General features: G+C 38.5%; 1 protein-coding gene across 1 annotated transcript in view; it reads right to left on the bottom strand.

Moving 5' to 3' along the window:
- The window catches only part of ABCA13 (ATP binding cassette subfamily A member 13), an 888,443-nt gene that overhangs the window by 605,531 nt on the left and 268,755 nt on the right, over positions 1-14,157 (bottom strand). Inside the window, 2 exon segments of the mRNA XM_007944147.1 lie at positions 8,656-8,962; positions 9,880-10,056. Coding sequence (XP_007942338.1) covers positions 8,656-8,962; positions 9,880-10,056 — 484 coding nt within the window.

The following is a 14,157-nucleotide window of genomic DNA, read 5'->3' as shown; positions in this document are numbered from 1 at the left end:
GTATATTTACCTTTTATTATTATTATTTATTTTTCCCTTCTCAGGTTCTAGTTTTCAACTTTTTCTCTCTTCCCTTTTCCTGGTTCATTTTATTTTCCTTCTTGTGGTTAACCCCATTCTTTGTGTGTGTGTGTGTGTGTGTGTGTGTGTGTTTTCCCACTTTTTTTCTTCATTATTCTCCTACTCTACCTTTTTTCTCTTGTTGCCCTCTCCCCAGGTATTTGGGGGTTTTCTTATTTTGGTTATTGTTCCTCTGTGATTACATGGTGTGTTTTTGGCCCACTTGCTTTTACTTTTTTGATGGTTATTCAATTGTTATTTTTGTCTCACAGAGTGGGAGACAACAACAGTGCCAATATGACACAACTACATTCACACCTCCTGCACCTTCACTTACTGAGTGAAAGCCACCACTTCCTTCTCCCCCAACTTCTCCACCAACAGAAAACAACCACCAATAAGAGCCTGACTCACCCTTAGCTGGTCCTCACAAACAGTTAACAGAGATCTAAATACAAGAACATCACAATGTCTCAGAAACAGATCATCACAGCCCACAAAAAGAAGCAAGATAAGTGATAGAAACAAGGGAGCAGAATATAGACCCAGAACACATCCCTGAGGAAGAAGCAGCATTGGAACTGCCTGATAAAGAATTAAAAAGAATTAGGTATCTTCAGAGGATTGAGGGACAGATCAAGGAAAACACTGACAAAATTAAGGAAAACATAGACAAAACCCTAGAATAATTTTAGAAGAAAATACAAGAACAAAATGACAAAATAAATGGAAAATTAGAAATGATTCTAAATCTACTGATAGAAATCCAGAAGATTAATACTAAATTTTCAGAAATAGATAACACATTGAAGGGGCAAAGGAGTAGAATCAATGCAATGGAAGACAGAATGAATGAGATTGAAGACAAATATCTGAATACTTCTTTGGAAAGGGATCAATCAGAAAAAAAGATCAAAACAAAATGAAGAAAGCCTAAGGTTCATGGTGGATACCACCAAAAGGAAAAACCTATGTATCATTGGAATTCTAGAACAGGAAGAGAAAAAGAAACTCACTGAGGAAATTGCCCAAGATTTGTTGGAAGACAATTTCCCTGATATGATGAAAGATGAGAATATATTCATCAGGAAGTCCAACGAAGCCCAAACGGGATAGACCCCAAAAGAAAATAACCTAGACATATCATCATCAAACTCATCAGAACCAAAGACAAAGAAAGAATCCTGAAAGCAGCATGGGAAAAACAAAAAGTTATTTACAAAGGACAACCAGTAAGAATAAGCTCTGATTTCTCAGCAGAAACCATGCAGGTGAAAAGACAATGTGATGGTATATATAAAACCCTGAAAATGAAAAAAATTTCCAATCAAGAACTATATACCTGGTGAAATTTTTCTTCATATATGATGGTGAAATTAGGAGATTTCCAGATAAGCAGAAACTAAGGGAATTTGTTAAGACCAGACCAAACTTATAAGAGATACTAAAAGGAGTCCTTTGAACAGAGAACCAAGAATAGCAAACAACAACCAACTATTAATACACAAGATGACATAAACCAGAAACCACAGCTATAGATATATCCAAAGTAAATAAGCTTACAAGATTGTAAACAGGGAACCAGAGACATCAATTGGCAAATGACAATAAGTACAAACCAAAAAGAGGTAAAATACTGTGTAGTTACAGAACTTCTAAATAGTGAGGAAGTCACAAGAGTTGCAAAATAAAAGGGACTATTCTAAACATGGGGAGAAAATTATAAATCACATGGTTACCTCAAAGGAAAATGATAAACTTTCATATCACAATAAAATAGAGGACAAGCACAAATATTTAGCAAAAACTAAAACAATAGCCACAGAGGAAATGATAACAAGATTCATAAACATAATGAGCTCACCACAGAAAATAATATGGACCAAAGAAACCAGGAACACCATGAAAAACACATAACAAAATGAAAGCAACTAATTCATACCTGCCGATAATTACACTGAAAGTTAATGGATTAAATACACCACTCAAGAGACAAAGATTGCAGACTGGATAAGAAAAGAAAACCCATCAATATGCTGTCTACAAGAGACACACCTTACAGATAAAGACAAAAATAGTCTAAAAATCAAATGTTGAAAAAATATATATCACAAATTGTTGTTGTTGTTGTTGTTATGTGCCGTCGAGTCAGCCCAGACCCATAGCGACCCCTCCTTGGGTTTCCGAGGCAGTGTCACTACGGAAGTAGGATTGCCCAACCTTCCTTCCGAGGAGTGGCTGGTGGGTTTGAACCGCCAGCCTTCTGGTTAGCAGTCAAGTGCTTTAGCCACTATGCTACCAGAGCTCCTACAAATAGCCACCAAAAAAGAGCAGGAGTGGCAATATTAATTGCTGATAAAATTGATTTTAAGACAAAAATCACCGTAAGAGACAAGGAAGGACATTATGTAATGATTAAAGGATCAATTGAACAAGAACTTATAACCATAATAAATATCTATGGAACAATGAAAAAGCCCCAAATTCATAACTCAGACTTTAACATAATTGAAAAGTCAAAAATATGACTCCACAGTCATACCAGCAGACTTTAATACACCACTTTCAATGAAAGATAGAACAACTGGAAAGAAACTCAACAAAGACACAGAAGAGTTCAACAATCCAATCCAATAACTGGATCTTATAGATTTCTACAGAGCACTTCACCCAACAACAGCACAGTATATATTCTTTTCCAGTGCACATGGAACATTCTCCAGAATAGACCATATGTTAGCCCATAAAGCAAGACTTAATAAATTTAAAAATATTGACATACTGCAAAGCATCTTCTCAGATCACAATGCTATCAAATTAGAAATCAACAATAGGAAGATCAATGGAAAAAGAGCAAACACATGGAAACTGAGCAACACCCTCCTTGAGAAAGACTGGGTAAGAGAAGAAATAAAAATTGAAATTAAAAAATTCCTTGAATCAAATGAGAATGAAAACACAACATACCAAAATCTTTGGGACACAGCAAAAGTAATGATCAGAGGCCATTTTATAGACAAAAATGCACACATCAAAAAAGAAGAAAGAGCCAAAATCAATACTTTAAACCACTATCTCCAACAATTAGAAAAAGAACAGCATGAAAGGCTACAGTCACCAGAAGAAAGAAAATAATTAAGATTAAAGAAGAAATCAGTGAAACAGAAAATAGAAAGACAATGGAAAAAATCAACAAGACTAGAAGCTGGGTTTTTTTTAAAAAAATATTAATAAAATTGACAAACCACTGGCAAATTTAACAAAGGAAAAGAGGGAGAGAACACAAATAAGAAACAAAATGGGTGACATCACAATAGAACCAACTGAAATAAAAAGGATAATATCAGGATATTATGAAGAACTGTATTCCAACAAATTTGAAAACCAGGAAGAAATGGACAGATTTGTAGAAACACACCACTTACCTAAACTAACACAGACTGATGTGAAAAAGGTGAACAGATCCATAACAGAAGAAGAAACTGAGCAGGTCATCAAAAAATTACCAACAAAAAAAGTCCTGGCTCAGAGAGTTTTACCAGAGAATTCTACCAAATATTCAGAGAACTGACACCAATCCTACTCAAACTATTCAAGAACATGGAAAAGGATGGAATCCTCCCTAACTCATTTGATGAAGCAAGCATAACCTTGATACAAAAACCAGGCAAAGACCTCACTCAAAAGAAATACTATTGGCCAATATCCTTCATGAATATAGATGCAAAAATCTTCAACAAAATCCTAGCCAATAGAGACCAACAACATAATCAAGAAAATCATTCATTATGACCAAGTTGGGTTCATATCAGGTATGCAAGCATGGTTCAACATTACAAAAACATTCAACGTCATCCACCACATAAATAAAACAAAGGAGAAGAACCACATGATCATATAAATCCATGCAGAAAAGGCATTTGATAAAATCCAACACCCATTCCTGATCAAAACTCTCAGCAAAATTGGGATAGAAGGGACATTCCTCAAAATAATAAAAGGCAACTATGCAAAACCAATTTTTCATTAAGAGCTCTGGTAGCATAGTGCCTAAGGCACTTGACTACTAACCAGAGGGCTGGTGGTTCACACCCACCAGCCACTCCTCGGAAGGAAGGTTGGGCAATGTACTTCCATAGTGATACTGCCTCGGAAACCCAAGGAGGGGTCACTATGAGTCGGGGCCAACTCGATGGCACATAACAATAACAATGCAAAACCAACAGCCAACATTATACTCAATGGAGAGAGACTGAAACCATTCCCCTTGCAAACAGAAACCAGATAAGTTGCCCTCTATCACCACTTCTGTTCACCATTTTATTGGAGGTCCTATCCAGGGCAAAAAGGAAAGAAAGGGAAATCAAAGACATCCAAATTGGTAAGGAAGAAGTCAAAGTAGCCTATTTGCTGATGAGATGATCCTATACCTAGAAAACCCAAGAGACTCAGTCAAAAATCTACTGGAACTAATTGAGAGATTTAGCATCATGGAAGGATACAAGATCAACATCCCCAAATCAGTTGGATTCCTCTACACCAGTAAAGAGATTGCTGAAAAAGAAATAAGGGAATCAATAATATTTACAACAGCTAACAAAAATAAATAAATAAATAAAATACTTGGGAATAAATCTTACCAAGGACACAAAAGACCTCTACAAAGAAAACTATAAAAGACTACTTCAAGAAATCAGAAGATATCTACATAAACAGAACATACCATGCTCATGGATAGGAAGACTGAACATTGTGAAAATGTCAATTCTACCGAAAGCTATCTATACATTCAATGCAATCCCAATCCAGATCCCATCAACATTTTTTAAGGATATGGAAAAACCAATCACTAACTTTATCTGGAAAGGACAAAGACCTTAGATAAGCAAAGCACTATTGAAGTAGAATGTAGGAGGTCTCACACTGCCGGATCTCAAAACCTACTATACAGCCACAGTAGTCAAAACTGCCTGGTATTGGTATAATGACAGACATATAGACAAATGGAATAGAATTGAGAACCTAGAAATAGATCAATTGGCCTGTGATCAGCTGATCTTTGACAAAGGGACAAAATCCATTAAACGGGAAAGAGAATGTTTGTTTAATAAATGGTGCTGGCAAAAATGGATATCCATTTGTAGAAAAATGAAACAAGGTGTACCTTATACTATACACAAAAACTAACTCCAGATGGATCAAAGGCTTAAATGGGAAACATAAAACTAAAGAGTTCCTCAAGGGAAAACTAGGGGCAAATATATATATATATTTTGCTCTGGTAGTGTAGTGCCTAAGACACTTGACTGCTAACCAGAAGGTTGGGGGTTCAGACCCACCAGCCACACTCCTCAGAAGGAACATTGGGCAATCTACTTCTGTAGTGATATTGCCTCAGAAACCAAAAGAGGGGTTGCTATGAGTCGGGTCCGACTTGACAGCACATAACAATAACAATAGTATATGGCATAAATAGACTATCAAGCATAACCCAAAATGCACAAAAAGCAGATCAACTAGATGAATGGGACCTTCTCAAAATTAAATTTTTATGTGCTTCCAAAGACTTCTCCAAAAGAGTCAAAATAGAACCTACAGATTGGGAAAAAAAAATATTCAGCAATGACATATATGACAAGGGACTTATCACTAGAATGTATAGAAAACTCCAACACCTCAACAACAACAAGACAAATAATCCAATTTGAAAATGGACAGAAAACATGAATAGACACTTCACAAAAGAGGATATTCAGGCAGCCAGCAAACATATGAAGAAATGCTCACGATCATTAGCCACTGGAGAGATGCAAATCAAAATAACAATGAGATAGATACCATCTTGCCGGAGCACTAGTGACAAAGTTCAACAACATAGAAAATAACAAATGCTGGTGAGGATGCAGAGAGATTGGGTCTTGCATACCCTGCTGGTGTGGCTGTCAAATGATACAACCACTGTGGAAAGCAGTATGATGGTTCTTTAAAAAGTTGTAATTAGAAATACCATTTGACCCAGCCATTCCATTGTTGTTATTGTTGTTGTTGTTAAGAGCTGTTGAGTCATTTCCAACTCATAGCAACCCCATGCACAGCAGAACGAAACACTGCCTGATCCCATGCCAGACCCACAATCCCTGCTATACTTTAGCCCATCATCGCAGCCACCATGTCAATCCATCTCGTTGAAGGCCTCCCCCTCTTTTGTCGACCCTCCACCCTACCAAGCATGACATCCTTCTCCAGGGAATGGTCCCTTCTGACAACATGACCAAAATAGGTGAGACAAAGTCTGGCCATTCTTGCTTCCAAGGAGCATTCTGGCTGCACTTCCTCCAGGACAGATCTGTTAGTTCTTTTAGCAGTCCATGGTACTTTCAGCATTCTTCGCCAGCACCACAACCCAAAAGCATCAACTCTTCTTCAGTCTTCCTTATTCATTGTCCAGCTCTCACATGCATACGAGGTGATCGGAAATATCATGGCTTGTGTCAGGCGCACCTTAGTCCTCAAGGAGATATCCTTGCTCCTCAGCACTTGATACAGTTCCTTCGTAGTCGACTTTCCCAATGTTACACGTCACCTAATGTCCTGACTGCTGCTTCTGTTGGCATTGATTGTAGAACCAAGCAATGTGAATTCTTTGACAACCTCAATCTTCTCTCCATTTATTGTGATGCTGCTCATTTGTGAGGATTTTTGTTTTCTTTATATTGAGACGTAATCCATACTGCAGACTGTATTCTTCAACCTTCATCAGTAGGTGCCTTAAGTCATCCTCACTTTCAGCCATTCCATTACTAGGTATATATCCTAAAGAAGTGAGAGCCAGGACAAGAACAGATATATGCACACCCATGTTCATTGCAGCCCTATTTACAATAACCAAAAGATAGAAATAACCTAGGCATCCCTCAACTGAGAATTGGGTAACCAAACTATGCTACACACACACACAGCGGAATACTCTGCAACCCTAAAGAATAACGTAGAATCTGCAAAACCCTGCATAATGTGGGTGAACTTGAGGACATTATACTGAGTGAAATAAATCAATCACAGAAGGGCAAATAATTTATTAGTCTGTTATTGTTAAAAGGAAAAGTTTATATACAGGAGGAAATTTTCTTTGTGGGTTACCATGGGTGGGAGGGAACACTGTTAGATAGGTAGAGAAAATATTGTTTTGGGTTAAGAGATGGGCAATGTACCAAATGTAAGTGATCAACTTGGTGGCATTGAGGAAGAGGAAGACATAGAGAGCTACATGAGAGGTACAGACAACAAAGATAAACCCATTTGCACATACAGTACTCCATTGTCAGTGGAGGCAAACATGGCTACACGGGTGGATAGATGGGTGGACAGCCTGAACTATTAAGTATGCCTATGCAGGTGGAGTGTGCCCAAGTGTGCCCAAGAGTGTTTAGGGTTGGCAGACAATGTTTCTACAAGTGTATTTATATGTTCTGTAAGAATTCCCAGTTGTATAGCAGAGCTGACAAGAGACAAAATTGTAGTCACTTCTTGGCACAAGCAGCTACCTAGAGGGAGCGAGTAGTTGAACCTGTGGACTCAGGACCATAGTAGCAGAGGACATGAAGCTCAATTAGCATAACACACTACGCAAAATATTGTTCCACCTCCTACTTTGCCAAGTAGTGACTGGGATCTTCAAATCTTGCAAGCAGCCATCTAGATACAATGACTGGTCTCTCCTCATGCAGAACAAAGAAGAATGAAGAAAAACAAAAATTCATGGAAACAATTATTCCAAGTGATTGGTACACCATGTGATCCTCAGCCTATACATCTACGAGACCAAAAGAACTAGAAGGTGCCTGGCTACCACTGTCAACCACTTGGAGGGGAATCTATGCAGGAGATCCTGGATAGAGTGGGAGAACAATGTGGAACAAAACACAAAATCATTTGAAAAGAAAAAAGAAGAGGAAGACCAGGTTTGTTGGTCTGAAAGAACCTGATGGAACCACTGAGACTATGACCCCCAGCTGCCCTTCAAGTCTGGAATTGAACCCACTCCTCTGGCTTCCAGCCAAACAAAAGACAGGCACATGAGATGAACATTTACGCTAGGTAGTTACACTCCTTGGAGAGAACAATCACGGGAGAATAGAAGGGCTGTGTATGCACAGAGACATAGCTCAGGGGGCAGGAGTGCATGGAGGGAAGGACACAGGGAAGAGGTAACTATGGGGAAGAAGTGGGAGGGGAGCTGTGGCATTGTAAATTGTAGTCAATGTCATGACCAATGTGTATGTGAACTGCTGTATGGAAAATGAATTTGCTCTGTAAACTTTCACCCAAATCACAAAAGAAAAAAGAAAGAAAAACCTATAGATGACTGATTTCAAATTCAATCACATGTCAATAATTAGTTTTATATATGAATATTTCAGATATATAAAATAATGAACCTTATGAAATTAAAAGAAGGGAAAGATTTTTCTTTTTTTTAATGTTCCTTAGGATGACTACAGAAAGTTCCAAAGGTATTTTAAGTTTTGCGAATGCAAACCTGTTCCCACAGTAAATGGACATTTGCAGGAAGCTCATTGAGTCCCAGGTACTCACAAGTCACTGGTATGGCAGGGATACGGGATTGCCTGCGCCAGTATTGTTGGTTCCAGAGCATCCTGGCCTGTCTGCACTGAGATGATGGCCCTTTCGATCATGTCTTGCAATGGGACAAAGATATAGTTATATTTGAACCCATCAGCTGGAAGACTTTGTGGATGGAACTTCCAAAAGGGGTTTTTAACCAAATCTGTTCTCATGCTATATAAGATACTGGTCCGAATTGTATATGTAACAAGGGGTGGCAGTTTGAGATTCTCTGACGGGAAGTTCTTATTGATGAAGGTATTGTTGAATATAATACCTAGTGGCAGAAAAGAAAAAGTAAAAGATTACAATTTAGAGAGAGTTTTGCATAATCCAAAATCATATCGGAATTGAGAAACTGGAAGGACTGTTAGAAACATAAATTATGACAGCCCTTTTCTCTTGCAGAAGGAGACCCTGAGACCCAGGGTGGTAAAACTGATAGGTGTTAGGCAACCTCTTAGTAGAAAGTTACAAGCAAGATCTCTTAATTCCCAGTTTAATGGCTTTTATTTTATTTTATATAAACCATAATGCAGTATCATCAATACAAAAAAGTTATTTGTATTACATTTTTGCAGGACTTGTAAAATTGCACTCAAAAAAACCAAAGTTACTGCCGTGGAGTTGGATCCAACTCATAGCAACCCCTCCTTGTATTTCTGAGATGGTATCACTATGGAAGTAGAGTGCCCAATCTTCCTTCCGGGGAGTGGCTGGTGGGTTTGAACCACCATCTTTCTGGTTAGCAGTCAAATATCTTAAGCACTCTGCCACCAGAGCTCCTCAAATATAAGACTTTCCTTCTCTCAAATTCCAGGTATATTCCTAAGAATCCATCCCTTTGGTGTTATAGATCTTTCAAAACTTTAACATGGATTCTACATTCAGTCACATGAATTCCTTGAATTTCATGTATAATGACTCAATTTAAAATATTACTCAGAAAGAATATAAAAGAATACATCATACTTTTAAAAAAAGAACATGTACATGTCTTAAATAGGTGAAAAATTATGGGATGGAGTTGAATTGTCCATTGTCTTGCCCTGTTTTTTTTCTTTTCCTCAAGGTAATAAGATATTATGATAAAGATGAGAGGGGAAATTATTTTCTTTCTGAGGGAGAAATATGCAATAAGAATGCCTATTTGTGCTTATGCCTTTGTGAACATAATCTTCACTGAACACTTACTCGCCAAGAAATCATTCCTCTGCATGAGTTCATGTGCTTTAGTCTCCAGGAGGTCAACAGATTCGTGAACTTGGAAGCGGTTCAATACCACACAGGAGGAGAGATTTACCAAGATGTGGCTCAGGAACTGCAGGTGTGCAGCCCCTGTGTGGTTAAATATCCTGTCCATCACTCCCCCTGAAGGAAGAAAAATCAGGACATGTTAACTTTGTTTTCAGGCCAGTGCTTACTGCTCATATCAGAAGGTTATACAAATGAACTTAAAAATGAATACAAATTCCTTCACTAAAAATTACTCAAAACAGTCTAATTTTGTTCATATGCAAAGTCTGCTACATATTTGCTGAGTGTAAACTCTCCACTTTTAAAATATATTTTCTAGAATGCTGATACTTGTATGTAAGTGAGGAGAATACAGTTAAGACACAAGGATGATATATCAATACAGTTGTCTGAAGCAAGGGAATGTCTACCAGTGGAGATATGTAAAATAAACAAAGAAGAGAAACTCTATGAGGTATATGAAGAGTCTTTTGGAGAGAATGCAGGATTAAAAATATACAATAAAAGCTAAAGCTCCAACCTGGAGTCAAGTGATTCTAAAAAATATTCCTTAACAGAAAGAGCAGCAGACATTTTATGGAAGCCATTTTATAAAATTAATTTTGCAAAAACAGTGCTATAAAAACATACAGGTATATAGCAGAGCTGACAAGGGACAAGGTTGTGGTGACTTCTTGGCCACAGCCAACTACCCAGAGGGAGAGAGTAGTTGGACTTGTGGGCTCAGGACCATAAACACAGGGGCCATCAAGCTCTATTGGCATAACATAATACATACACAAAAACATTGTTCCACATCCTACTTTAATGAGTAGCAACTGGGATCTTAAAAGCTTTCAAGAGGCCACCTAGATGCAATGATGGGTCTCTCTGCATGCAGAGCAAAGAATGAAGAAAACCAAAGATGCATGGAAACAATTACTACAAGGGACTGGTAGACCATGCAATCCTCAGCTTATATGACCATGAGACCAGAACTAGGTGGTGCCTGGCTTCCACTGACAACCACTTGGAGGGAGATCCATGTAGGAGATCCTGAATAGAGTGGGAGAACAAAGTGTAATAAAACTCAAAATCATAAAAAGGTGGGGGGGGGGGACCAGGTTTGAGACCCATGAGACTAGGGCCCCTAGCTCTCCTTCAGGCAGGTCTGGATTTGAATTCACTCCCATGGCTTCCAGCCAAATAATAGAACATTTACATCGGGTAAATACACTACTTGGAGTGATCAATCATGGTAGAACAGAAGGGCAGTGTATGCACAAGGAGACAGCTGCAGGGAGGTGGAAGTAAATGGGAGGGAAGGACACAGGGAAGAGGTAACTATGAGGAGGAAGTGTGAAGAGAGCTGTTATATTGTGGAGAATTGCAATCAATCTCATGAGACAAAATGTGTATGAACTACTGTATGAAAAACAAATTTTCTCTGCAACGTTTACCAAAGTCACAATACAATTTAAAAAAAAAATTTGCAAAAACAGTTATCAAAGAATATTTGCAGAGAGGAAATAAAATCCTCCTGTAGTCTCTGTCTTGACTTTGTGCATTTGAAGTGGAAATAATGATAAATGTAAACTTAGCAACATTTTTGCTGTTGAGAGTAATCTTCAAATATTTTCAGACAAAAACACTGGGGATATCTCAGCATTCTAGCTCTGGTTGCAGAAAGGAAGTGGAGCACAGTAGATAGACATGAAAAACAAATGATCTAGAGAAAAACAGTGTGACAAAAATGCCCAGAACCAACCTGGACAAACTAACTCACATAGAGAGGTCAAGCGACTTATAAAAGATAACAGAATTCATATGTGGCAGAGCTGTTATGAGAACTGAGTTCTTCCAAGTCTTTTTCTTTTTAATTGGCTATTTTTAGATCAGTTTTAAACTTACAAAAATCGCACAAAAAGTGCAGAGTTCCTATTTACTTTGCTTCCTAGTGCACACAATTTCTCTTATTAACATCTTAAAATGGTTGGTATATTTGTTACAATTGATGAAGTAATCTTAATACATTATTATCACTAAAGTAATAACAATAATATTACTTGGTTTCACAATCAATACCAATGGAAGGAGCAGACAAGAAATCAGACATCAAATTGCACTGGGCAAATCTGCTGCAAAAGACCTCTTTCAAGTGCTGATGAGCAAAGATGTCTCCTTGAAGACTAAGGTGTGCCTAACCCAAGCTATGGTGTTTTCAGTCTCCTCATGTGCAAATGAAAGCTGGACAATGATTAGGAAGACAGAAAAAGAGTTGATGCTTTTGAGTTGTGGTGTTGGCAAAGACTGCCAGAAGAACTAATAAATCTGTTCTGGACAAGGCAGCCAGAATGCTCCTTGGAAGGGAGAATGGCCAGACTTCGTCTCACCTACTTTGGTCATGTCTTCAGAAGGGACCATTCTCTGGTGAAGGATGTCATGCTTGGTAAAGTGGACAGTCAGCAAAAAAGGGGAAGACCCTCAAGGAGATTGATTGACACAGTGACTGTAACAGTGGACTCTGGTATAGCAAGTATTGTGAGGCTAATCCAGGACTGAGCGGTGTTTTGTTCTGTTGTATGTAGGGGCACTATGAGTTGGAGCTGACTCAACAATACCTAACAAAAACAATGTAATTAAAATCCATAGTTTTCTCTTTGTGTTGTATAGACCTATGGGATTTAACAATTGTGTAATGTCATGAGTCAAGTATTGTAGTATCGTACAGCATAGTTCCATTGTTCAAGAAATTGTTTTGCTTTATGTTCCACCTATTTGTCTCCTGCTTGCAGAACAGGTTTGTCCTTCTTTGCACAGCCCTTCAGTAAAAGATGTTGTAAGACTCTCTGAAAACCCCCTTCCCATTACTGGCACTAGAAGAGAAAAGTAAAAGTGCTTCCCCTGTGGATGTGTGAAAGGCAGCAGCCCCACTAGGCTCATTCTGTGGCAAAAATTTGTGCCTAGGGTGGGTGATAGCCACAGCAGAATAGTTGGTTCTTGCAAGCAGTCACCTCCCAGCTCAGACTCTACTCCTCATTGAGATCCTGAGAGTCTTTTACTCAAAGCTTCATAAAGAAAATATGACAATTTGTCAAGAGGAATTGAACAAACATGAAACATACTGACATGTTTTTATATACAAACAACACACTCAAAAATGCATAGTAAACCACAGAAAATATTGTAGACAAAATCACATAAGACAGTGGCTAATATCCAAAGTCCACTCACTGACTTAATCTAGTCTCAGGGAGTAGGAAACCAGCTTTAGCCACATCGTCTGGCCACTCATAAGGCATCTAACCTAACTAAACCTAACTCACTTCTGTCTAGTCATATCTAACTCATAGTGACCCCTCCTTGGGTTTCTGAGTTAGTATTTCTATAGAAGTAGATTGCTCAACCTTCCTTCAGAGGAGTGGCTGGTGCATTTGAACTGCCAGCCTTCTGGTTAGCAGTCAGATGCTTTAGACACTATGCCACCAGAGCTCTGCATAAGAAATCTAAGTTACAGTTATCTTTCCCTTCAAGAAAAGAGAAGAGATCTATCAGATTGAACATGATTTAAAGTAAGAAAGCCTGATTGGAATCTTCTGAGAAAGGACTGACAATTATACATGATGCTTAATCTTTGTAATAGTACTGTTCTGGTTACCTCTATGCTGATCTAACAGAAAATACCACAAATGGGATGGCTTTAACAAAAATAAGTTTATTCTCTTATAGTTTGGAAGCTTTAAGTCCAAGTTCAAAGTGCCATGCTCTAGTGAAAGCCCCTCAACCTTGGGCTTCAGCTCTGCCTCCCGCTCCTGGCCCACACAAGCTGGGAGGCTTTTCTTCACTCAGACAGCTCCTGGGTGCTGAGGCTGACAAGCCCAAGGTTGACAAGTAAAAAGACACAGTCTCAATGATACCAAACAACATGGCAAGCCACTAATTCAAGTCCAGATGAAGTCCCAAGATCAGCAGGGTGCAGCAGAGTGTTGAACAATGATGTGGCTACATGTGGGGTTCAAGCATACCAGAAGGCTAGAGACCATTCCCAAGGCTTCTCCTTATACACAGGAAGCAGACCACATCCCTAAGGCAGCTACTCAGCTGCTCACAGTAGATTACACCATGGAGTTGATTACCAGTCTCATCATGGGGAATACTACATTCAGCTGCCCAACCACTCAACCAGGCCCAGCCAAGTCAACACACAGCTTAACTACCATAACTACATTCTAATCT

This window comes from Orycteropus afer, unplaced genomic scaffold, assembly GCF_000298275.1.
Source record: "Orycteropus afer afer isolate SDZICR_OR568_19922 unplaced genomic scaffold, OryAfe1.0 scaffold00121, whole genome shotgun sequence".
NCBI lineage: Eukaryota > Metazoa > Chordata > Mammalia > Tubulidentata > Orycteropodidae > Orycteropus > Orycteropus afer.
The sequence above is the reverse complement of the archived record's forward strand: the minus strand, read 5'-3'. Positions and strand labels throughout refer to the sequence as shown.